Consider the following 27,474-nt stretch of genomic DNA (forward strand, 5'->3'; position numbering starts at 1 on the left):
CAACAAGGATTTAAACCGCATGGATCCACTTAACGCATAGGTTTTTTTCCCCTAATAGTAAATACTGCAGTACTGCACCCTCCACGGTGGGTTGAACCCATGATTTCAGAAGAACTGTGAACACAGAAAAGAAAGAAAGAAAAGGAAGATAACACTAAGTCATGTCCGACTCCTGCGTTCCCATGAACCGTAGCTCGCCAGGCTCCTCTGTCCATGGGATTCTCCAAGCAAGAATACTGGAGTGGTCGCCACTCTCTTCTCCCGGGGAACTTCCTGACCCAGGAACTGAACCAGGTCTCCCACATTGCAGGCAGATACTTTACCAACTGAGCTACACGGGAATACAGAGGGCAACTAAATTCCATCTGGGTTTTTGACTGTGTGAAGGGTCTGTGCCCTTAATCCCTACATTTCTTAAGAGTTGACTGTAGTTCCATTTTGCAGAAAGCTCTTCCTTATATGGGACTGAAATGCAACTTTTCTGTATAAAGCGTGTACCCCCTAGGTCCTATTCCTGAGATCAACATAGTAAGGCCAACTCTGCTTTCGTAAACAATTCTTTCAGTACTTGGAGATAGTAAGTCTTTTCTGCTTGGATCCTGTGACTTCCTGTAAGTATGTCCTCTGTTCTTCCACACTATTGGTGACTCTTTGAACGTTTTCCAAATTGTCTTAAGGCGTTGCCTCCAAAATTTGCTCTGAATTTCCTAGTACAGACAGCCTCTAAATACTACTAGCTATCTATACGTACATTGACCTAGGTACACTGTTAAGTCACACAACATTTAGCAAAGTGCAGCCAGGCATCTATGAAAGATGCAGCTAGCCAATGTCTGATAATTGTCCTTGACACCGCCTAGTCCAAGTCCAAACTCACTTTCATAAATAATTCTTCCAATACTTGCAGACCAATTCTCCAACCAGTCCATCAGAACCTATGTTTAGCCACCATTCCCTGGAGCTTTTGTAAATAATACAGATAATGCTCAGTTGTGTTTGACTCGTTGTGACCCCATGCACTGAAGCCTGTCAGGTTCCTCTGTCCATGGAATCTTCCAGGCAAGAATATTGGAGCAGGTTCCCATTTCCTATTCTAAGGGATCTTCCCAACCCAGGGATTGAACCCATGTCTCTTGTGTCTCCTGCACTAGCAGGCGGATTCTTTACCACTAGCACTACTTGGGAAGTCTGATGCAGACTATAACTATCTCCTAAAAGGCCTAAGTGGACTCCTCTGCCAACCAGACAATTACTTGGACAAACTGTTAGCACTTCCATCTTTCTACCATGGTCCAAGTCAAGCAATAATTTAACTGATCCCTCTGCTCTCACAGTCACACTAGAGTCTGCTTTCAGCACATCAACCAGAGTGATCCTACTAGAATCAAAACCCCACCATGCCTCTCTTCTCAAAATCTGGCCCTGGCTCCTCATTCCACTGCCCTGCCCCACCCCTTACCATCTCTGTTTACCTTCTGCTCCTCTCCCCTTGTACCACAGTTCTAGCTGCTTTGTTCTTCTCATTATTTCTTCAACATGCTTGGCATCCTCCTGGCTTTGGGCCTTTTCAGGCACTGCTTAGGATTCTAGTCTGAATCAGCATATCTAATTTGCGCATCTTTTTTTTTTTTGGTTAAAGGTTGGCCACACCATTCTCTGTTAATTCTACAACTTTCTCCCACCACATCCTCACTGGCACTCCCATACCCTCTTAAGTTTGCTTGATCATTTCTTTATTTTCCAGAGCATCTACCACTCTGATCATTTTGTTATTTATCACATCATGCTGATTATTTGTTGTCTCTTCCCACCTGCTAAGCTACAAGCCCTGAGAGGGCAGGGGTCTTTGCTCACTCTGTGCCCAGGCACCGAAGAGTGACAGCTGTCACAGAGCAGAAGCCTGATAAAGGCTTCCTCAGGGCTGATGGAACCTGCAGCGAGCTTCAACCTAATGTCACACGTCCTCATCACTGGTCATCACCCCCTTCTCCTGAACTCTCACTCCCATCCTGCTCTGGGCTTTCTCTCTGGTGATCCAACCTCCCTTTACTTCTCTGACTCCCGTGCCCAACACTGCCTTTTCAAACCCTGACTTCATGGTTATTATGTCCCGTGACATTCTCAATACCTGCACTGGATCTTCTGTCTCTCCTCCCACCTCTTTAACAAGAGCCTGGTTCGCCCCTCAGGACTCCCAAACCCCTGGAGCCTTTGGAAGTAGAAGCTGATGGTCCTTCACACTCCCCAGTCTTCAGGGCGTGGAGATGCAGCTGGTGTCTTCATTTGCACTGCTGTTGCTTGGCTGTTACCCTCTACCCTTAAATGCAAAGCTCTGCTCATCTGAGGCCAATACCAACTTCTTCTCTTCCTTCTACCTGCCGTGTGCTGATTCCTAGGCCGCTCTCCCATTTACCGCAGTGTTTGGCTCAGTCTTTCTTCCCCCCATGGCTTATCATCCTGGGTTGACTATGATGCCCACGTGTATGGCCCATGGTTGACTGGCTCGATCACACTGACTTCTGTTCACATCCATATCATTTCAGTCCCCCACTCATGGCTGAACCCACACCAGGTTGTCCTGGAGATCTGTTCCTTGTGAACACCTTCAGTCTAAATATACTGCTCTCTAATCACAATTTCCATGACTTCCACTTCACCGGTTCTTTGATCTCATTCAAATCCCCCTTCCCTTCACTCCTCTGCATTATCCTTTCCTTACAGTCTCTTGATTGTTACACCTCTTTCTTGACTTTCCTAAACACCAGGATCCATCACTTCCTGTGAGATGCCATTCTAATTGTCATGCCCTGTAACATGGCACAGTTCAAATAAATTCGAAAAGGTGAGAAAAAACCCAAGAGACCTCAGATATCTTACTTTAGGTAAGAGAGGAAATAATATGAATTCTCTACACTTACGGATTTGTCAGGAAAGAGAGTCACGTCAGAGCTGGAGGATCTGGTGAACTGTGATCAGGTTTTATGTTGGTGCCACATGGTGGTGCCATTTTGGTTGAGGAGCAGACCAACCCCCGCCCTCTGCTCAGCACTGTGTGAGCCGCAAGGCTGTCTGCGTACAGTGGAAGTTCTGCAAGTGATCATGACTAATGTGCTGTTGCTTGACAAACTCTGTTATTATAACTGAAAATATTTTCATATTCTACAATGTTCATTAAGCAGCAGTTCCAGTGACAGTGCTGCAAAGCACAACACCCAAACAGTAACTCTGGAAAGAAGTCAGTTGCGATAAAACACTATGAAGAAGGTCAAACATTCACTATGATACCCTGTGTGTTGTTCATTTAGGAATGAGCACTCTAAAAAAAAAAAAAGGAGGTAATGAAAGAAAAAATTAAAAGAAGTATTAAGGTAAAAATAGGCGACAATGCCATACATCCACGCATTTCTCCCCAAATATCCCCTTCACATCTTTTCCTGTGGGAAAATCAGTCTTGAAGTATGATTTTTATATCATGAGATTGCCTCAGGAACACATTGAGTGTACAGATTTAAATGTTTCCTCTAAACACTGTATTTCCCCTATCTCTTCCACAAAATACTCCTTTTTCTGTAGCTACACCCAGATACACGGTAAATAATGTGGTGATTACGAATGAGTACGGACTTGGGAGCCGAAGGCTCAGGTATGGATCTCCTAGTTCATTAATTCCCTAACTCTATGACTTGGGGTAAATTACTTAACCTATCTTTGTACCAGATTCCTCATCTGAGAATTAGGATGATAACACTACTTACCCTCAAAGGGCTGTTGGGAGGATTGCTCAGTTAATATATGAGACACTTAGACCCCCCAAAAGCACTGAGTAAACACTGTGCAAATACCAGCTACTGCAGAAGCTAACAGATCATCAGTACTATCACCACCACACCACCTACTGATCAACCCGTGATGATACACACAGACTGAATTTATTTCAGTGGGTTAAAAAATAAGGTGCTCTTTTATTCATAGTATCTGAATTACTCATAGTATTATGCAGAGGTTACTCATAGGATATGGATGCAGTGGTGAAGACAGTCCTTTTGGAAAACTATCAGAATCTTTCATCACAGCTCTGGGTGCCAGTGGATAGGAGAGCAGGCAATATTTAGAGAGCTTTTCCCAGCACAAGTGCTGGGTAAGTAGTATGATTGTGAATAGAGCCTACTCAGACAATAACATTTACATCAACAGATACAACAGTATGTTTCTTCTCCCAGTCCTACCTTCAGCCTGTCCTTGGGTAGTGCGACAACCCCTTGCTTGATGATTTCCAGGACTCGTTCCACTGACAGCTCAGCTCCAGCTTGTAGCAACCTTGAGCTAAAGAAGGTGATCACCTGGAATGCAAAGTGTTATTTTTTTAAACAAGTAGATACATGAGATATATTTTCAGTAGATGCCTTTCTCACATGGTAGTCAAACAATCACTGTTCCATTTGTTAGAGTGACCTGGCTTTTAACTCACCTGTTCTCCTAAATCAGTCCTCTCTATAAAGGGTTTGATGGTTGAATCAGAGCCAACCCCCTGAATATTCAGGGTTGATTATCCATTCTGTGAATTAAGTAGGTTCCTCAATTCTGAGCTTTCTTGTGCATTTATATTTCATTTAGAGAGAAGCACTCATCAGAAGGCAGGAAGAGAAAGCCAAAGTTTAAAATCTGTTAATACTGAGGCTTAACAGTAACTGTAAAAACAAGTCTTAGGAAGAAGGGAATTTGAAACTAATGGCTAAAATGATGTTTTGGGGATTATTTATCAATTTAATTTATCCACAATACTCTTATCTCTGATCACCAGGGAAAATCAACAGCAAGCTATAATTTTTTTTTGGTTTCATGTCACAGCACAGCCTGAAATATGTAGCAAGATGCTAAGATAGTAACATTCTGGAAATAACACTGCCTCCTAACACTTGTCATTAAAAACTAAAAGAATATCATCATTTCTTAGGAAATAACTTACAAACCACAATGTTAATAAATCAAGATGACCAAGGGTCACTTTTTATTTAAGAGCTATACTATACACTATAGACAAGTGTTTAGAGAGATGCCCGCAAAATATAAAAATTTATGTTGTTTAAAAAGTTGAGTATTTCCATTTACATGCTTTCTGTTTTATAGGTAAGATATTTTAAGTTACTAAGAATTATTTTCAAATTTTTTTCTAAATTTTCTTTCAGGATTACTCTCCTAAATATCAATTGTTCAAATGCACAATCAGTTTTCTCCTAACCATTCTAGTGGGGAAGGTGCATGATATGACAGAAATGCCACCGAAATGGATTTATTCTGGAAAGCAGAGATCCAGCCAGAGCCAGAACCTTAACAAGCTTGTGCCGTGAAAGACGGTGGCAGTGAGTGAAAACAAAGGCAGCCAATGCCTGGCTACACTGCTGTTGATTCCAAATAAATCGTCTTTTTATCTCAGGCAGTTTGCTGGCACCAGCTCCTTTGCAAGTTGCTTATTTTGTCCATGACAGGTTGGTTTTCAACATGTGCCTACAGCTCTTGTTTTTTCCAAGTCAGATTTTAAGCTCTTTAGGGGAATTCTGGGATAAAATTTTGTTCAGAGTTTAGTCACAGCAGGTACTGAAATTGATTTTTATAAATCGTAATTGTCTTTTTATTTTTAAATGGACATTTTGTATGTGTAAATAGTTTTTGATTGTACCTCAAGTTTTTGTGTTTTAATCAATACACTGATGATACCCTTGACAACTTATTCACTGGAAGAGATATTCAGAGAATTTATAAAGAAATAGATGATATTATGTGTCTTTAAAAAAGATGCAGTGTGTAAAAAAGACAAAAATGCAATGTAACTAGGGGACCAGACACTGATTAAACATGTACAATGAGATGGATTTAGACTTCACGGTAGTGTACATCACAAACTTCTCGAAACGTCAGAGGCCTAGTTTGGGTCCTGCCTGTGATACTTACTAACAATGTGACCCTCAACTTCTTCCAGACGTAGAACTGTGGAGTGGTTAGGAGCACTTATCAGGTGTCAGATAGCTTGGATTTAAATCCTAGCTTTCCTTATAAACTAAGGCAGGTTATTTAACATCTCCATACCCGAGTTTCCTGACCGATAAATATCAGGTATGGACCTGTCATATCCTGCCTTTACTGTGTGAGGTATGTTCCTTCCATACCTACTGTGTGGAGAGTTTTTAATCATAAGTGGATGGTGAATTTGTCAAGAGTTTTCAGCATCTATTGAGATATGATTTTTATTCTTCAATTTGTTTTTAGAGTTGCATATCACATTGATCTGCAGATTTTGAACTATCCTTGCATCCCTGGGATAAATCCTATGTCACCATGGTGCATGACCCTTTTAATGTACTGCTGTATTCAGCCTGATAATATTTTGTTGAGGATTTTTGCATCTATGTTCATCAGTGATGTTGGCCTGTAATTTTTTTTGGGGGGGATGTTTTTGTCTGGTTTTGGTATCAGGATGATGCTGCCTCACAGAGTGAGTTCAGAAGTGCTTACTCTGCAATTTTAGAAGGTTTGAGAAAAACGGATATTAATTCTTCTCTAAATGTTTGGTAGATTTCACCCATGAAATCATTTGGTTTGGATTTTTGCTTGTTGAGGGTCTTAAAATCACTGATTCGATTTCATTACTTGTAACTGGTCTGGTCATATTTTCTATTTCTTCATGGTTCAGTTTTGGGAGAGTGTGCATCTCTAGGAATTTGTCCATTTCTAAGCTGTACATTTTACTGGCATACAGTTTGTTTACAGCCATCTCTTATGATCCTTTGTATTTCTGTGGTATCAGTTGAAACTTCTTTTTTGTTTCTGATTTTACTGATATGGGCCCTCTTTTTTTCTGGCTAAATCTGGGTAAAGGTTCGCCAATTTTGTTTATCTTTTCAATGAATCAACTCTCAGTTCCACTAATCTTTTCTATTTTTTTTTTCAGTCTCTATTTCAGTTACTTATTTGAGAATTTTCCTGTTTCCTGAAATAGGCTTATATTGTTAGAAACTACCCTCTTAGAATTGTTTTTGCTGTATCCCATAGATTTTGGATCATAGGTCATGGGATCATTTTCATTTTCATTTGTTTCCAGGATTTAAAACATTTTCCTCTTTGATTTCTTCAGTGACTCTTTGGTTGTTTAGCAGCATATTGTTTAGCCTCCACGTGTTTATTGCAATTTTTTCCTTCTGGTTGATTTGCAGTCTCATAGCACTCTGGTTTCGGAGAAGGCAATGGCAAGCCACTCCAGTACTCTTGCCTAGAAAATCCCATGGATTGAGGAGCCTGGTAGGCTGCAGTCCATGGGGTCGCTAAGGGTCAGACACGACTGAGCGACTTCACTTTCACTTTTCACTTTCACACATTGGAGAAGGAAATGGCAACCCACTCCAGTGTTCTTGCCTGGAGAATCCCAGGGACAGGGGAGCCTGGTGGGCTTCCATCTATGGGATCACACAGAGTCAGACACGACTGAAGTGACTTAGCAGCAGCAGCAGCACTCTGGTTGGAGAAGATGCTTGATATGGTTTCAGTTTTCTTAAATTTACTTAGAGTTGTTTTGTGACCTAGCACGTTATCTATCTTGGAGACTGTACAATGTGCTCTAGAAAAGAATATTCTGCTGCTTTTGGAAAAGATATTCTCTATATAATCTATTAAGTCCATTTGGTCCAAAGTGCCATCTAAGGCCAATGTTTCCTTACTGATTTTTCTGTCTGAATGATCTGTCCATTGGTGTTAGTGGGGCTGTACAAGGTGATTTCAAGATGAACAGATGACCCCTGCAAATGCAGTGGGTTATATTATAGGAAGAGAACTCTGAGCTTAGGGAACACAAACTCTTATAATGGTCAGTATCATGTCTCCCTTTTGCTCTAGAGGGAAACACAGACACGCCCCCAACCTTCCCCCAGCTGATTCCAGGTATCTCCACAACTCGCTCTCTACTTCTCTCAAGTCTGAGCTCAAATGTGCCTTCTCAGAGAGGTCCTCTCTGACTTCACTCTTTAGACCTGTAATTTCACAACCCTATTCCAAATAGTACTCATTATTTCTCTCTTTTATTTTTTTTTTGACATAGCAACTTGTAGATATTGATGTCATTTACAGAACTAAGGAAGACTGCAGAAAAAAAGTTGATTCATTTTGTGTTTGATTTTTTTTGGAAGAAAATAATGAATTCTCATTTAACCTTGTTTAACATTTGTGGAACTATTACACAGGCAACTGAATGTGCTAAGGCAACTAGGTTTTCTGTATTTCCAGGTCTGGATACAGAAAATCTAGTATAAATTTTACACTGTCCAGAGACAAAGACAGTTCTTGCCTTTATCATACCACAAAACTATTGTTGTTCACTGTTTCTGTCCTCTACTTATAGTCAGCCGTGACATTTCTTTCATGCCCTCTCCTGTTTGGTGTGGTATTTCTATTTTGTCCTGTTGCTTGAATTCAGCCAGATCATATCATCTTATGAGTTAGATGCAGAGGCTATGTGCTAGTGGCTAATAATAATTTGGCTACCTGAAACACACATGTATAGCTCCTTCTGCAGAAGTTAGAAGTACTCCAAAGTTAGTCACTCTTGTCTCAGACATTCACTATTGCTTAATGTCTTAATAAAAAATATCGACTCTCAACTTCCTGTCAGTTAAAAATAACAGTAGATTCATAGTCTCCTCTACCAATACTTTTCAAGGTTAACTCCATGAAAGAAGAAATAGCAAAGGTTTGTTTAAGCCAAGATTTCAGGAACATTTAGGCGAGGGCAGGAGAAGGTAAAGTGCTGAAAGAGGCAAAAGGTGGAAACGTTATTTATGTCTTTATCATGGCATTCTTTTCAAAATATGTAAGAAGAGTTTAAAATGATTTTGAATGAACTTCCAGCGTGCCCAACACTATTTTGGGTGACAGTATTCAACAAAAAGTTGTTGGGAAATCTGCTCATTTGGAATCTTATTTAGGTTTATCCAAGTGAATGCTGAAAATATGGAGTTTATAATGAGAAGACCTGGATTAAAGGCTGAGTGATTTACTACCTAAGTGACCTTGAACCAACAATTTCACCTCTGAAGCCTTGCTCTGCCTCCCTAATGGGGATAATTTACAGGTCAAGTGAGATAGGCATATGCAAGTAACCCTCAGTGATAAAGCGCTATGCAAACATGTAATCATTATTTAAGAGGATGACTCTGTTATTTATTTATTTTTTGGCTGTGCTGTGTGGCTTGCAGAATCTTAATTCCCCAACTCAGGGATGAACCTGAGGCCTGGCAGTGAAAGTGCTGAGTCCCAACCACTGGCAGGGAACGCCCTAACAGGATGATTCTTAGGTGGAGATCTGTGTTAAAAATCACCTAGGAAGCCTCCTTGCAGCCTGTTGGTTTCCTTATCTGTAAAGTGAGATAATAATAACTAGGTTTACTGGTTTAAGAGGAATAAAAGGGTAATATATGTAAAGGTACTTAAGTCTTATTCCCAGCACTTAATAGAGACTCAAAAAATGTTTCCGTTCCGTTCCGTCACTCAGTCGTGTCCGACTCTATGCGACCCCATGGACTGTAGCCTACCAGGCTTCTCCGTCCATGGGATTCTCCAGGCAAGAATACTGGAGTGGGTTACCGTTTCCTTCTCCAGGGGATCTTCCCGACCCAGGGATCGAACCCGGGTCTCCCGCATTGGAGGCGGACGCTTTAACCTCTGAGCCACCAGGGATATTTATCTAGTTTTAAGAAGTGCACAACAACACACAGCCAAATGTTTACCCTGAGGTTGCATTTTTCACTGAATACAGTTGCAGTGTCAATAAGCAGTCCATTCTGGTGACAAGGGCAGGATATAAATCTAGTTTAACACTCCACTTTTATTTCTACTTGCTTATATACTGTGAGAAAAACAGTGAGGGCCCTTCTATTTCTTCACTTTGACTCTGCTTTCTGCTTCTTCCAAAGGAGACTAAGTTTCAAATGGATGTAGTTTAAGTCCTTTGCATGGTTCTTGTATGTCCTTTCAAGAAAAATATGGTCCTTCAGGGTTATTTTTAAAGTTTCAATAGTTGGTTACTTTACTCATGGAGTAAAGACTGATTTGACATCACTGGAAGTTAGAAGGAGAAAGTAAATTTCCAGGTTTGTTTTCAGACCTTTTCAGGTAGTGAATAGACAAATCCATGAGAAACTGGAGGAACATTTAGTGAATGGTGACAGTAATCAGGCAAGATGATTACAAACAAGGGTTCTTTTCTTTTTTAATCAAACTGCCTTGGTTTTAGTTCTGGCTTTATCACTTTCTGAATGTGTGATCATGAGCAACTTAAATCTTTCTAAGCTGGCTTCTTTATCTGCAATTGAAAATTAAAATGAAATATACCTTACAAGTTTGTTTTTAATGAAAATTAAGAGACACAATACATGTAAATGCTCAGCAAGCATGCTATAAAGCTAGCAGTGCTAATGATTAATAGAAAAGGAACAAATGGTTTTTGATGTGGTTTAAACATTTAACACTAAATAATCTAAACAATGTGTTAAAACATCATCATCCATCACTGATTACAGTTACAAACATAGGAAAAAATAAATTTTGAGTTAGTCTTTTAGCAGAAAGAAAGAGAAAAAAATGGGTTATTATGAAAAGAGGTATTGGTAATTAAAGGGAAAACATTTCCGTCCAATACACCACAGATATAGTTTATCTGACATATACTGTACACAATTCAAGTGACTATCCAGAGGAAGAAAACAAGAGTGGAAAGCAGGGAGAGGGAGGGAAGGAGGGAGGGAGGATGGAAGGAAGGAAAGGATAACAGGAGAAAAAAGACAGGAAGGAAAGAAGAAAGAAACTGAAATCAGAGAGGTCCAGAGAAAGGTAAAAGTTGTGATAGAAAGGGGAGGAGTTTGCCATAGGGCAGACTAAAAACAATTAGGGTGATGCAGGTTAGAAATATGAAAGTTAAAAAAGTATATATTGGATAGTTCTATAATTCAAAGATCTGGATAAATCTTGGAAACAGCAGGATATTCTCCACTCTGCAACTTGAAAGAGATACATTTATAAGTACCCTAAGAAGATATTATGTTAGTACTGCATTGACCTTTCCTAAGTGGTATTTGTAGACCCAGTTAGACATCAAGAGACCCAAGAGTGTAATAGCCATTCTGTTTACTTTGTATACACTTGAAATTTTTTATGATAAAATGTTTTTAAAATAAAAAAAAGTATAATAGGCTATAGTTCGCATCAGATTAATTTAAAAGGATACAAGGTCAAGAAAAAGAGAATGTGAACAGTATAGCCACAGGCTTTTGTTTTCTCTGGGGATGCTCACAGTAGTCTCAGGGCTAACCTCTGGACCCTCAAATGATAGTGCTGATATGAGAGAAAGAGATTACAATGGGCAGATCCAACAGCCACCCAAGCAGAGAAGCCAGATACCAAACAGAAACCAATACCCCTTGTGACACTCTCAGCTTCTAGGTCCCTGAAAAGGACATACCTGGCTGTGAGTGTTTTTTCACTCAGGGAAGCCCAAAGCTACAGTTCTTCTAGCCCAGACTCAACTTACCAACCAAGTGTCATTTTATTATATTCTCATTTTATCACAGCAGTATTACTGAATTAACACAGCTGACATTCTACCTTCACAGGATTTCCAAGGAACAGAGGTAAAAACGGATTAACCCAGGCCAATTTCCCATGTAACAGAGAAAAGGGTTTTGTTGAACCTTTACTCACATGCACAATGAATCGTAACCTCAGTATTTTACTCCCCAAAATGGTATTAGCAAGAAACTAGAAATGAATTTGGACAAATGCATAAAGAGGCTGGCTGCTGCTGCTGCTGCATCGTTTCAGTCGTGTCTGACTCTGTGCGACCCCATAGACGGCAGCCCACCAGGCTCCCCTGTCCCTGGGATTCTCCACGCAAGAACACTGGAGTGGGTTGCCATTTCCTTCTCCAATGCATGAAAGTGAAAAGTGAAAGTGAAGTCACTCAGTTGTATCTGACCCTCAGCGACCCTATGGACTGCAGCCTTCCAGGCTCCTCCGTTCATGGGATTTTCCAGGCAAGAGTACTGGAGTGGGGTGCCACTGCCTTCTCCGATAGGCTGGCTAGAACTGGCTTTTTACTTTATTTTGGCTGCACCACGTGGCTTGGAGCATCTTAGTTCTCTGACTATAGATCAAACCTGTGCCCCCTGCAATGGAAGTGTGAAGTCCTAACCTCTGAACTGCCAGGAAATCTCCAGAAGTGGCTTTTTAGATATAAACTAGCCTCTAAAGTTTGTCTTCATAGAGAAAATTGATTTCCTCTCAACACAGTGATTGTTAAGACTGCTATGAGCAAAACACTATTAGGAGGAATAAGAAAGGCTCTGCCTTTCCTATCCAGAAACTCTCCTTTCTGGATAGTTTCTTTGAGAACTGGGATCAGAGAAGGGACTGCAATTCCCAGAGACTCTCTCTGTAGATTCTACTTTTTCCATGGAGGTAAAGATCTCTCGGTGCCTGGGTTTTCTCATCAAAGCACAGACACTAACATGCATTCTTGGACCATAAACTAGACTACCCAGTTGTCAAAAAGAATCTAGCCAACAGAAAAAGGTAGGAATAAGGTGCGATGGATGTCTCTTGGATAATCATTTGTTTCATGATCCTATTAACAATACCTGTCAATTTTAAAAGGAGATGCTGTTCTGGTTAAACCCAGACTTAACAAGAAGGACATGGGGCCAGAGAAGAAATATTTGAGAAGTGGCCTGAGGATGCTATTACACATCCTAAATATCAATATATCTACATACCTATTCATAATGGTGAGAATTTAATTACAGACCTTAAATGTCAAGTCTAACTTTACGATATAACCATGCTCATTTGAAATGATGTTTCTGCTTTATTCTAACTACAAAGATGACAATGGTTCTCAGCAGCCCCAGTTTTGTTAATGAAATCTAAATAATACTGATAGTAGTTTAGGAAAATGACAAAGGTGTGAATGGCAAAATAACTTGCTATACCTACAACTGTTAGGTATACAGTTGAGGCAGCTTAAGGAAAGTCCATGAAAACACTAACTAAACTGACAGTGAAGAGTTTTAGTTTTTATTTCTGTTTACCAGCAATCATTACACAGCAGTAATATGGAGCAAATCAATGAACAGATCTGCAAGAGTATATACATGGTGGTAGTTAAACTCAACTAAACTCACAGCGTAATTGTGTGGATTCCAGAGTATTTAGCAACTCATAGAACTTATGTGTTAAGAGTCTGGAATGGGAGTTTGGTTATAGTTCAAAGCTGGTTTCAATTAAGTACCTAACAAGTACACAAGCCTCTACTGGGATGAGCAAAAATTAATCTACTTGGCTTATAAGAATGGATAGAACTGTTCTTAAATATCTTAAATGTGATCAGAGTCCACACATCCATCTATGTATTACTGTTATCCTGGAAGAAACCAGGAAGTTTATACCTTAGAGGTCACTCTCACCCTCTTTTCCCCACCCTCAATATTATGCAGTCTCCCTCTACCTCAGTTTTTAAAACCCTCACAGATGGATGCACAGACCCCAGGCAGGAGCTTGGAGGACTCTTAATATGAGGAAACTGGGTCTAAGAAATAACACTTAGCGACATCAACATGAAGTGGCTTGAAAAGAAATGGCTATCTTTCTCATAAAAGTTTCAAAGAGAGGAAACAGCAGGAGACAGAGAAACAACAAGGAAGAAATAATTAAATTAGTATTTGAAAGCTCTGAGCATGAGTCTCTAGACTAAAAGGACCCTCTAAGCACCAAATACAACCGACCAAGGCACAGCAAATCACGAAGTTTCAGGACACAGTAATAGATCCCCAAAGCTTCCCAAGACAACAGTCATATATTAAAAAAGAAGAAAAACATTTTCAGACATTAGAAACTAAAAAAGTAAAAAACCTATCTCACATATACCCTTCTCCCAGAAAGCTACAGTAAACTCTACCAATCTGAAGCAGTAAACCAGGAAAGAGGACTTCACAGGAGCCAAGATCAACCAAGGGGACAGCTGAGAGAAATTCTCAGAAGGCTCTGCAATTGGGCAGGAGAACCAGAGTCCAATCTGGCTGCGCTGGAAGCAGTTCTCCAAGAAAAGAATAGGACTGAGAACTGGATGTCTGACTATTCTGAGAGGAGTTTTACTTATTTTTTAAAAAAATTTATTTAATTGGAGGCTAATTACTTTACAATATTGTATTGGTTTTGCCATACACTGACATGAAAAGTTATGTCAGAAAGTTTGTGTTAGTGACTGGATATTTGCAAATGAAGACAGGCCTAACAATGTAACTAGAACAAATAAAAGAATCTACACAAAGATGAATAACTCAGTAGAAAAACTGGCAGAAGACTTGCCTAGGCATCACATGACGAAACCCAAATGAAAACCACAATGAGGTGCTATTACAAAACTGACAAAACGAAGGTCCACGAGGATGTGAAGCGACAGGAACTCTACACACCACTGGTCAAAGAGTAAAATGGCAGCGTCCCAGGTGGCACTAGTGGTAAAGAAACCGCCTGCCAATGCAGGTGAGACGTAACAGACGCGGTGTCATCTCTGGGTCGGGAAGACCCCCTGGAGGGGGGAATGGCAATCCACTCCAGTACTCTTGCCTGCAGAATCCCAAGGACAGAGGAGCCTGGAGGGCTACAGTCCATAGGTTCACAGAGAGTCAGACACTACTGAAGCAACTTAGCAGAGCACACACACAACAAAGGTGATGGTGTGTGTTATGCAGCAATTTCACTATGAGGTGCACATCCTGGAGGAAGGCATCACCTGTGCTCAGTCACAATGGAAATAACTGTACGTATTTATACTTGTGCAATAATTATTTAAAATCTTCCTAAATTTAAGTAAATGATATGCAAATAGTTGACTTGTTGGGAAAGTCCCCAGTGCTGGGAAAGATTGAGGGCAGAGAGAAGAGGGCGTCAGAGGATGAGATGGCTGGATGACACCACCGATGCAATAAACATGAACTTGGGCAAATTTCGGGAGATGGTGAGGGACAGGGAGGCCTGGCGTGCTGCAGTTCATGGGGCTGCAAGGAATCGGATACGAATGGGCGACTGAACAACAACAAATGTAAGTAAAACAAGGACAGGGATGGCAGCTCTTCAGCTTCCTCTTGCGCATAGCAACTGTGAACCTGATGAGACACAACAAGTATCTGTGGAATCAAATCGAACTGGGAAACATTAATATAGCAATAGCAGGCTTAGCAGAAAAATCTTTTTAAAAAGAACAGGAAGTGAAGGTTCATAGAACTGTGAAAAATGTTCAATCACACTAATTATGAAAGAAATAAAAATTAAAAACAATAATGAAATATCATTTTTAATACAAAATAGCAAACGCTAAAATAAATATAATACTCAAAGCTATACAAGTATAGTGAGGTGGATCCTCTCACAGATCACTTGCAGAAAGAAGTATGAGATGATGCACAGATACATTAGTTGTACAATACATCTAGACAGCACATGGTGTGAATCTTAAAAATACAGACACCTCTGACAGTAAAAACTAGTACAATTCCAATTTTAAGACTACACCAACAACAGAACTAAAAAAGGTGAGCTATAATTTATTTAGAAACTGTTAATTATGAATTAATTACAAAATATTAGAAACAAATAAGCAATAATGGAGTAAGGGTTAACATATTTTAGGATCTCCATAATACAGGTTAATGTTGTTCAGTTGCTAAATTGTGCCTGACTTTTTGTGACCTCATGAACTGTAGCATGCTCCTCTGTCCTCCACCATCTCCCAGAGTTTGCTCATATTTATGTCCGCTGAGTGGTGATACTATCCAACCATCGCTCTCTCAGCTGCCCCCTTCTCCTCCTGCTCTCAATCTTTCCGGCATCAGGGTCTTTTCCAAAGAGTCGTCTCTTCGCATCAGGTGGCCAAAGTATTGCAACTTCAGCTTCAGTAACAGTCCTTCCAATGAGTATCCAGGATTCACCTCCTTTAGGATAGACTGGTTTGATCTCACAGTCCAAAGGACTCTCGAGTTTTCTCCAGCATCACAATTTGAAAGCATCAATTCTGTGCTCAGACTTCTTTATGGTCCAACACTCATATCTGTACATGACGACCGGAAAAACCACAGCTTTGACTACAAGGACCTCTGTCAGCAAACTGATACACTGTCTAGGTTTGTCATAGCTTTCCTTCCAAAGAGCAAGCGTCTGTTAACTTCATGACTGTGGATACTGTCCGCAGTGATTCTGGAGTCCAAGAAAATTAAATCTGTCACTGTCTCCACTTTTCCCCCATCTATTTGCCATGAAGTGATGGGACCAGGTGCCATGATCTTAGTTTTTTGAATGTTGAGTTTTAAGTCAGGTTTTTCACTCTCCTCTTTCACCCTCATCAAGAGGCTCTTTAGTTCCTCTTTGCTTTCTGCCATTAGAGTGGTATCAACTGCATATCTGAGGATGCTGGTATTTCTCCTGGCAACCTTGATTCCAGCTTGTGATTCATCCAGACCCACATTTCGTATGATGTACTCAGCATAGAAGTTAAATAAGCAGGATGACAGTATATGATCTTGTCATACTCTTTTCCCAATTCTGAACCATTCAATTGGTCCATGTCTGGTTCAAACTGTTGCTTTTTGACCCACATACAAGTTTCTCAGGAGACAGGTAAGGTGGTCTGGTATTTCCAACTCTTTAAGAATTTTCTACAGTTTGTTGTGATCCACACAGAGGCTTCAGGGTAGTCAATGAAGCAGATGTTTTTCTGGAACTCCCTTGCTTTCTCCATGATCCAGTGAATGTTGGCAATTTGATCTCTGGTTTCTCTGTCTTCTCTAAATCCGTTTTGTACATCTGGAAGTTCCCAGTTCACAGACTGCTGAAGCTAACTGAAGGATTTTGAGCATTACCTTGCTAGTATGTGAAATGAGCACAAGTACACGGGAGTTTGAACATTCTTTGGCATTGCCCTTCCTTGGGATTGGAATGAAAACTGATCTTTTCCAATCCTGTGGCCGCAGCTGAGTTTTCCTAACTTGCGGACATATTGACTTTAATGGCATCATCTTTTAGGATTTGAAATAGCTCAGCTGGAATTTTGCCACTTAAGGCCCACTTGACTTCACATTCCAGGATGTCTAGCTCCAGGTGAATGACCACACCAGTGTGGTTAACCAGGTCAGTAAGATGTTTTTTGTATAGTTCTAATGTGTATTCCTGAAACTCCAATACTTTGGCCACCTCATGCGAAGAGTTGACTCACTGGAAAAGACTCTGATGCTGGGAGGGATTGGGGGCAGGAGGAGAAGGGGATGACAGAGAATGAGATGGCTGGATGGCATCACTGACTCGATGGAGGTGGGTTTGAGTGAACTCCGGGAGTTGGTGATGGACAGGGAGGCCTGGAGTGCTGTGATTCATGGGGTCGCAAAGAGTCGGACACGACTGAGCGACTGAACTGAACTGAATGTGTATTCCTGCCACTACTTCTTAATCTCTTCTGTTTCTGTTAGGTCCTTACCATTTCTATCCTTTGTCATGTCCATCCTTGCATGAACTAGCCCTTGATATCTCCAATTTTCTTGAAGAGATTTCTGGTGTTTCCCATTCTATTGTTTTCCTCTATTTCTTTGCATTGTTCATTTAACAAGGCTTTCTTATCTCTCCTTTTTATTCTCTGGAACTCTGCATTCAGTTGGTATTATCTTTTCCTTCTCCTTTGCCTTTTGCTTATCTTCTTTCCTAAACTATTTGTAAAGCTTCCTCAGACAACCACTTTGCCTTCTTGCCTTTCTTTTCTTTTGGGACGGTTTTGGTCACTGGTTCCCATACAATGTTACCCCAAGGCCAAACTTGTACCCCAAGGCTAAACTTGCCTGTATCTTAGGCATCTCTTGACTTCCTGCTTTGGCACTGCGATCCCCTATGATGAAAAGGACATCTTTTTTTGGTGTTACTTCTAAAATTGTTATAGGTCTTCACAGAACAAGTTAGTTTCAGCTTCTTCAGCATCAGTGGTTGGGGCATAGACTTGGATTACTGTGATGTTGAATGGTTTGCCTTTGAAATGAACTGAGATCATTCTATTGTTTTTGAGGTTGCACCCAAGTACTGCGTTTCACTTTTTTGTTGACTATGAGGGCTATTCCATTTCTTCTAAGGGGTTCTTGCCCACAGTAGTAGATATAACAGTCATTTGAATTAAATTCGCATTCCCATCTACTTTAGTTCACTGATTCCTAAGATATCAATGTCCATTCTTGCCATCTCCTGCTTGATCATGTCCAATTTACCTTGATTCATGGACCTAACATTTCAGGTTCCTAAGAAATACTGTTTTTTATAGCACTGGACTTTACTTTCCCCATCAGACACATCTACAATTGGGGGTCATTTCCGCTTTGGCCTAGATGCTTCCTTCTTTCCGAAGCTGTTGGTAATTGCCCTCCACTCCACCCCAGTAGCATACTGGACACCTTCTGACCTGCAGGGCTCAGCTTCTGGTGTCAAATCCTCTTGCCCTTTCATATGTCCATGGGGTTCTCCAGCAAGAATACTGGAGTGGGTTGCCATTTCCTCCTCCAGTGGACCACGTTTTGTGAGAACTCTGTACTATTGGGTGGCCTGGCATAGCGTGGCTCATAGCTTCAAGCCCCTTTGACATGCCATGACAAGGCTGTGATCCATGAAATACAGGCTATATAGTTATTAAATATGAGATTTTCAAAAAATTGATATCACAGGAAAATGTGTTAAGTAAAAATGGCAGAATCCAGAACTATTAAAGATATAAAATATGATCTCAATTCTCCTAAAGACATATATGTACATGTATATATATGTCCGTATATAATACATACACACATGTGGAAGGTGACAATTGTTAGAATAGATGGCAAATACAGTTAACGTTCAAGAGACTATTGTAGGTTTTTTTCAAGTTTTTTTAAACTTTCTCTGTTTAAAATAGAATAACAGTAAATATCTCCATTTACACTTACCAGATCAATATTTTGCATGATATCCTGAAATGAAGGATGAGTTCGAAATTGTTCGAAGAGATCTCGTTTGTAAAGAAGTGCATATACCAAGTTTGGATTGTGATGAAGAGAATTTGTCAGGCAGGAGTTGATGATCTCTAACATCATTCGAATCACTTCTTCAATGACATTTAGGTCTTGTGCCTGATAAGGAAAGAAAATCCCCGTAAGAGTCAGTATTTTCCTCCTTGACACAGAATTAATTAGAATGAGGGCAACTGCTTTACAATTATAACAGCATTGGAAAGATCACGTACAAGAACTCTACAAGATTATTTTTGTCAAGAATTTTTAGAATTAAGTTTATCAGTTACTAAAGGATTTGAGTTATAACCTTTTGAACTAAATGTGGTGATAATAAATTTTACATTAATAAATTATAGACTTGCCAATCTAGAAGAAAATTTGGAGCTTTGATGAATAGATTCTAATTTGTACTCTTATCAATGTACCACCCTAAATCACTAAACTTGCTCAATATAAAGTGGTGGTAGGGTCTTATCAATTCCAAGAAGAGTTTCTAATTCGGAATATGACCTTATTTTTCTGCACTGTCATTTCAACGTTCATATTTACAGATAAACAGTCTAATGTTTTGTTTCTGTTTCCTGAGAGTTAATAGTCTTTGGAAATCTGAATGTGAAATAGTTAATAAGAGCAAAATTCAAAGTTAGTAATCAACACATCTCTTGAAAGAAAGAACAACGGAAGGCAAAAACATAGGTGAATATGACACTTGCCTTCTTCAGAGTTTTCTAAATTATGTTTGACAGTTGGGGCAAAAATTGTAGCACTGATGTGGTTCTCAATGGATGCAAAGGAACACCTAAGATAATTATATTATAAACCAGGGAGAGCAAAGGAATTTAAAGAGAGGATACTTTCTACCTCTCATCTGAATTGAGAAAATGTCAACACTACCAGATGTGACAAGTTATGTAAGTTATGTATGTAAAGTGTCTAGAGCAAATCCATACAAAGAGATTACAATAATTAAAATCTGAACAATGACACAGTGGATAAAAAATACATGATGCAACTATATGCTATCTACAAGAAACTTCAAATGTAACTCACTTTAAATAAAGTTAGATTGAAGGTAAAAGAATGGAAAAAGATTTAACATGAACTATTAATTAAAATAAAGTAGGAATGGCTATATTATTATTAGGTAAAATACACTTCACATCTAAGACTGCATGGCCTACAAAATAAAAAATATTTACTATCTGGACTCTGATGGAAAAGTTTACCACCCTGATCTAGCACACAAAAAGGTACACTTATTTCCATACAATTTACCTCCACCTGTATTGTTTTAAGAACAAAGTCCAGCAACAAATCAACATTTACGGGACAGAAAAAAAAGGAAAGTGAAAAACAATGTCCAAGGGATAAAGTGGTCCAGTGGATAAGAAACACCTGCCAATACAGGAGACATGGGTTCCAGCATGTGGGAGATCCTACACTCTGCGGAGGAGCAGCTAAGCCTGTGTGCCACAACTTCTGAGCCCGCACTCTAGAGCCCATGAGCTGCAACTACTGGAGCCTACGTGCTCTAAAGCCCTGCTCCATAACAAGAGAAGCCACTGCAATGAGAAGCCCACATACTGCAGGTAGAGAATAGCCTCTGCTCACTGCAACTAGAGAAAACCCGTACGCAATAATGAAGACCCACTGTAACCAATAAATAAATAAATAAAAACAGATAGAATACTACTATTTACCTCCTGAACAAGATCAAAGGAGGTTAACACACTTTAACTTCTCCTTGAACAGCAACGTGCTGACTCCATTCTTGTTTTGTTACAGTTGCTTAGGTTTTTAATTTCATGTTTTTTTTAAAAAACATAAATTGGTTTTTAAAAAATCAGTACTCAAAAAGGCCAGTTTTCATTCCAATCTCAAAGAAGAGAAATGCCAAATAATGTTCAAACTACCACATGACTGCACTCATTTCACATGCTAATGCTAAAAATCCTTCAAGCTAGCTTCAACAGCATGTAAACTGAGAACTTCCAGATGTACAAGCTGGATTTAGAAAACGCAGAGGAACCAGGGATCAAACTGCCAACATCCACTGGATCATAGAAAAAGCAAGATAATTCCAGAAAAACTTCTACTTCATTGACTACATTAAAGCCTTTGACTGTATAGATCACAACAAACTGGAAAATTCTTCAGAGAAGGGAATACCAGGTCACCTTAGTTGTCTCCGGAGAAATTTGCATGCAGCTTAAGAAGCAACAGTGAGAACCTGACGTGAAACAACAAACGGGTTCAAAATTGGGAAAGGAGTAAGTCAAGGCTGTGTAATACTGTCATCCTGCTTATTTATATGCAGACTATACCATGTGAAAGGCTGGGCTGGATGAAGCACAAGCTGGCATCGAGATTGCAGGGAAAAATATCAGTAACCTCAGAAATGTAGATGATACTACCCTTATGGCAGAAAGCGAAGAGGAACTAAAGAGCCTCTTGATGAAAGTGAAAGAGGATAGTGAAAAACCTGGTTTAAAACTCAACATTCGAAAAATGAAGACCATGGCATCCAGTCTCATCACTTCACAGCAAATAGATGGGGAAAAAATGGAAACAGTGATAGACTTTATTTTCTTGGGATCCAAAATCACTGTGGACAGTGACTGCAGCTGTGAAATTAAAATATGCTTGCTCTTTGGAAGAAAAGCTATGACAAACCTAGACAACGTATTAAGAAACAGAGACATTACTTTGCCTACAAAGGTCCATTTAGTCAAAGTTATGGTTTTCCGGTAGTCATGTATGGATGTGAGAGCTGGACAATAAAAAGTCTGAGCACCAAAGAACTGATTCTTTAGAACTGTGGTGCTGGAAAAGATTCTTAAGAGTCTCCTGGAAAGCAAGGAGATCAAACCAGTCAATCCTAAAGGAAATTGATCCTGAATATTCACTGGAAGGACTGATGCTGAAGCTGAAACTCCAATACATTGGAAAAGGCCCTGATGCTGGGAAAAACTGAAGGCAGAAGGACAAGGGGGTAACAGAGGATGAGATGGTTGGATGGCATCACTGACGTGATGAGTTTGAACAAACTCCGAGAGATGGTGAAGGACAGGGAAACTTGGCATGCTGCAGTCCATTGGGTTACGAAGAGTCGAACAGGACTGAGCATCTGAACAAAAAGTCAGCGGTTAACTAACTTTACATATAAATTTCAGTGCACACCACTGATTCTTGCATTCCGCTTCTCTACAGGTAAACTTTTCTTCTATTTGAAGTACATCCTTTAATAGTGCTTTCAGTGAAATCTATAGATAACAAACTCTTTCAGTCCTAGGGTGGTTGAAATATGTCTATTCAACATTTACTCTTATATTTTATCTGGGTATAGGATTAGTTACTTCCTTACACACTTTAAAGATACTTGTTCACTTTATTCTGGCATCTGTTTTTGGCTTTGAGCAGTTTATTATATAAACCTAACTATTGTTGCCCTGTGGAAAAGCTTTTTGATAGCTTTTAGGATTTACTTTTCATTCTTTAACACTCTTGAGTTTCACAACCATGTGTTTCAGTGTTGATTTATCTTTATTTATCCTGCTTAGTATTCAGAGTGTTCTTTCCATCTGACAACCTAGTCTCTTCCATGAAGATAATTTGGATAATTTTTTCTCATTATCTTACAATTTACTAACCGACTTTGATACTGCCCAGTTTAGAATTTCTCTGCTGAGCTTTCAAATCTAATGACTATATTTTTCATTCTAAGCTTTCTAGTGAAATAGTTCTGAGTCATGTTCTTGTTTCATTTCGCCCTGTTTCTATTTTATATTTATTTCTTCTTCTTAATAAATAATATATCCTTCATTTATCTTTGAGGATATTAAAAATACTTAAGAGTACTTCCAAAATTATCCTATTAATTTTTGCTTCTCTTTGGATAAACTTATCTTAAACATGATCATGACTATGTTGGGTGTCTTTCTTAATTATAAGTTAGATTTTAGCGTATATTTTGGAATTTTGGTTATGTAGGCTCACTTAGTATGGCTGAATCCCCCCCCAAGCCTACAGGTCATGCAGTAGCTTTCCAGAGCTACCAGTCTGAAATGAGGTCACACTGTTGGTTTATCAGGGCTGCTGCCCTGCAATCACACTAAAGGCAGGATAAGCAAGGTCTGTCACCAAGCCACATCCCCTCACAACAGGCTCAAGATTCCAGAGTGACTGGTTCTGGGTCTTCCCACCTCCCTAGACACAGAACTTAAGGGTCATTATTAGTGCCTCTATTCAGGCTCTTTTCAGTAAGGGATCTATTCTACCTTTTAGTTTCTAGCAGGGAACCTGGCACTACTGTGCTGCCTCCCAAGGGCCCCCGAGTGCTATGCCTGCCTTGCAGCAGCTGAGCTTCCAGCCACTCCTGCCTTCTTCCAGACAAGAAGCTTGGCAGCCTCACAGCTTCAGACCCTGCTATCTGCTTCAAGTGCTTTTTCTATTTCTCGTTGATCAAGAAGTTATCTCTCTTAATTTAGGGTGTGGTTTCAAGGTTTTTTCCTAGTTATGGTTCATCTGTAACTTTTATGTGTTTGGAGCAAAGAAAAGGGATTAGCCTTCATATTGGGAACTGACAACATAATCGTGAGAATAGTTCTCTCAATTGTATTTTCATCTTACGTTGCTACTTGAATTAGAAGAGGAGGAGAAAGGAACTTTGAGTTCAGAATTTTCTCTCAAATTTCTCTCATCTAAGAGCAGCCCAGTGAGACGGTATGACTATCATAGTAATACAAGTCAAAACATTAGCTTTCGGCAGAATTTCATGTTCCTAAGTATTTTGTACCCATTTATGTTACATATAACATATATAACATGTTACATGTATTAGGACCCTTAAGTCCTAATATATTAAGCTTAAATATAAAAAATGAATTACCTATTGATAGCTTACACTTTCTGCTTTCAAACATATTGATAATTTATTCTCGATATTTTATTAAGTAATTTGATGCAACAAACAGGATAATATACTCAACCCGCAAACAGGTACCTGCTCATTTAAACCCACACCAAACTACTGATCATTTATTTTATCCCCAAGTCAGGTAAAGTATAAACTGGAAACTACCTCAATAAATATACTCCACATTAGGTTTCAACTTACATTCATCAGTCTGACTGAGGCTCCTTAGAAGTTATACTAATTCTCTTATACTTAAAGGAATTACTAGGTATTTTACTTCTTTTTTTTTTTTAACTGTTTCTGTGACAAGTTCTAATTCTAATGCTATCTTTCAAAGATTATTTTCAGCTGCAGATTTATAAATTAAATATCAAGAACATAAAGTTTTTTCTGACATTACTAAAACTGACTGAAAATATAATCAAAGGAGCCAGAGCAAAGACATTTTATACAATATCATATTTTGCCATATTGTCACACTAGAAAGCATACTGTATATTTTAATGTCGCAAAAACAATTACAAAACAAAAATGAGAAATTAAATGTAATTCAGAAATTAAAAATAGGTTTAAATTAGGGAGTGGTTGATTATAATTTTCTGATAATACCTATTTTAACATGTAACTCTATAAATCATTTAAATTTTAAATACTATTACAGAAAGAACATAAAGATAACTGCCTTTCCAAAGTGGATAAATTAATGCAAATATTATAAGTGCAAAGAATCACATCTCTCAGCTTTCAGTTCAGTTCAGTTCAGTCGCTCAGTCGTGTCCGACTCTTTGCGACTCCATGAATCACAGCACACCAGGCCTCCCTGTCCATCACCAACTCCCGGAGTTCACTCAAACTCATATCCATCGAGTCGGTGATGCCATCCAGCCATCTCATTCTTTGTCATCCCCGTCTCCTTTAGATATGTGCTAAATCCCACTTTTATTAATTTTCAAAACTAGTCCTTTAAAGTTTTTTAAAAAGACGTTTTCTTTTTTTTAAAAGATACATTTCCAAAAACTAACCAAAATGAGCTTCGTCAAAGATAAAATCAGATGGTTCATTGGTAGAGTAGCAAAATATGTGGAGAATATTGTGTCTTTTTCATTCATGGTATTTTCTTTTTAGTACATACAACTTCCATGCCAGGAATGGATCCTACGTCAAACAGACTTTCTTCTCAAAAAAAAAAAAAAAGAAAAAAAAAAAAAGCCAGGCTTATTTTATTGCAAAAAGTCTCAAATGTAAATACATGGGCCTTGAGAAAATGGCCCCCTTTTCAGATGTTTCTGATGGTTTTGCACATGTTGGTAATGAACAGTGAACATGATCTGTGCTAAGTAGTGAATTCACGTCAAATGGACAAGCTGGCAGCTGTGGGAGCACCTTACCCTGTCAACAGCAGTCAGGGCTGCTTCGTTATATAAACTTCCTTTTTCTTTTAAGAGGGAATTTATACAGTTAAATCGTTCCAAATCATTTATTTTTAGTTTCCTTAAGAGAAGCATATGTATCTTGTTTGTATTAGTTTTGGGAGGATTCCAAGAGAGTTGTCTAAATTTCCTGCATTTTCAGCAGAAAATAAAAACCTTCAACAAAATTAATGGGACTTGGCCAAAGTGGGGGAGAGTGGGGCAGAAGCTACAGGCAAGACTCTTTTCTTAAAGTTAACGTGCAAATGGCCTTCAAAGCCAGTCATTCATTGATGGAATCTTGCTATCTCTCTGTTGTTAAAACTCACTGGCACACATTGCTGAAAAGTTTTGTGACCACACTATTTCCAGCCAGAACTGGAACTGTCCCAGAATATTGAGATTCTGATAGCAAGAACTAGCTTTCTCCTACATGCAGAATTACAGCTGAAGAATAATCCTGCGACCAGAGGAAATGATGTGAAACATTAATAACGTGGCGGGCGGGGGCGCAGAAGGCTGAGCTCTGGCACCACTGTTTTGGGGTAAAATGAAGTGGTTGTTGTCTTCATCCCCTGGGCAGGGTCTGAATGTGGCCCATGAGCCTAAACTAGAATCCTGGGAAGTCTGTTATTTACAGCATGCTTACTGGTGGCGGGAAAGCAAGATAATGGTGACTGCCCGGGGACATGGGTTAACTTTACATGTTTTTGCACACCCGGAAAACAGCCAGAGAACTCCAAAAAAGGAATGTGCCGATTGAAATCCAGCTAGGCTGCAGAACCCCACAAGCATCTACCTTAGCCGGCTACTCACACTAAGCAGCACTGGGGTGCAGAACTGTGCTTCTCACCCCTCCCCCAGCCCTCCTGCTGGCAGAAAAGAGGAAGCACATGAAGCTTTTTTTAAAACAAGGAAATATAATTAATTAATTCATTTAGGCCACGCCACATAGCATGAAGGATCTTAGTTCCCTGATCAGGGATCGAACCCGGGCTCCCTGCATTGGGAGTACAGAGTCTGAACCACTGGACCACCAAAGAAGCCCCCTGAGCTTGGAGTTTTCCATTTTGTTCTTAAAAATGCAACGTTTTGGGACTTCCCTGGTGCTCCAGTAGTTAAGAACACTTTGCAACGCAGGGGACACGGGTTCTATCCCTGTTCGGGTCACTAAAATCCCACATACCGCAGAGCATCCAAGGCAGAGTGCCACATCTGCTGAGTCGGCGAGCTCTGGAGCCCGCGCGCCACAGCCGGAGACCCTGAGAGCCACGATGAAAGCTCCCTCATGACACACTGAAGATTCGGGGCGCCGCAACCAAGACCGGACACAGCCAAATAAATAATTTTTTGGAAACAGCAATGTTTTATATTAAGCATTAGAATCCCAGGGATGGGGGAGCCTGGTGGGCTTCCGTCTATGGGGTCACACAGAGTCGGACACGACTGAAGTGACTTAGCAGTAGCATTCACGTCTACTCTTCTCCACAATACATTATTTATTATAAAACCAATGGCCTTCCAGATCCTATAAAAGTAACATCTAAGTAAAATAAATCTCTAGGAAGATGTACTGCTTTTTTAAAAATGACTTTGACAGTTTACTGAGTGCTTCCTATCAGCCTACTTTGAGATATGAGTCCCAGCTCCATCCCAATTCTGCCAGTAAATAGCTATGTGAGTTTAGGGAGCCACTTAACCTGAGTTGCAGCTTTTTATTTGCGAAAATAAGTGCTTGTGAGATTTTAAAAATCCCTTCCTAGTCTCAAGTCTTAATTTCCATAAAGAATGCAGAAAATACTGAATTTAGAAAGCAAATTTTATTAGACTAACCAAAAATGTTAACTCATAGTAGAAAAATCTTTACAGTGACCTCAAACTTCAATAAAATTTAGAATTTACTTTAGATTACTGTGGCACCTAAGTGTCACTGTTCATTTAGAAAGGGAAAAAACAAACAACTTTAACAATAAAAATATATAGGGCTAAGTTCGAAAACAGTCTCTAAACCAGGGAATCTACTGATTCTTCTATACTCACTTTT

The 27,474-nt window shown here is 39.5% G+C and overlaps 1 protein-coding gene across 4 annotated transcripts in view; it reads right to left on the reverse strand.

The window, feature by feature from the left end:
• DYM (dymeclin) overlaps positions 1–27,474 on the reverse strand; it is a 391,190-nt gene that overhangs the window by 61,873 nt on the left and 301,843 nt on the right. For all 4 annotated transcript variants that reach the window (XM_088833353.1, XM_088833352.1, XM_055417337.2 and 1 more), the window contains 2 exons: positions 19,041–19,223; positions 4,227–4,340 (listed from right to left, as the gene is read on the reverse strand). In XM_088833353.1, coding sequence (XP_088689479.1) covers positions 4,227–4,340; positions 19,041–19,223 — 297 coding nt within the window. The remainder of the gene's footprint in view (positions 1–4,226; positions 4,341–19,040; positions 19,224–27,474) is intronic.

Source organism: Moschus berezovskii, chromosome 28 (genome assembly GCF_049115385.1).
Source record: "Moschus berezovskii isolate FMDL1 chromosome 28, NW_MosBer_1.0, whole genome shotgun sequence".
In the NCBI taxonomy this organism is placed as follows: domain Eukaryota; kingdom Metazoa; phylum Chordata; class Mammalia; order Artiodactyla; family Moschidae; genus Moschus; species Moschus berezovskii.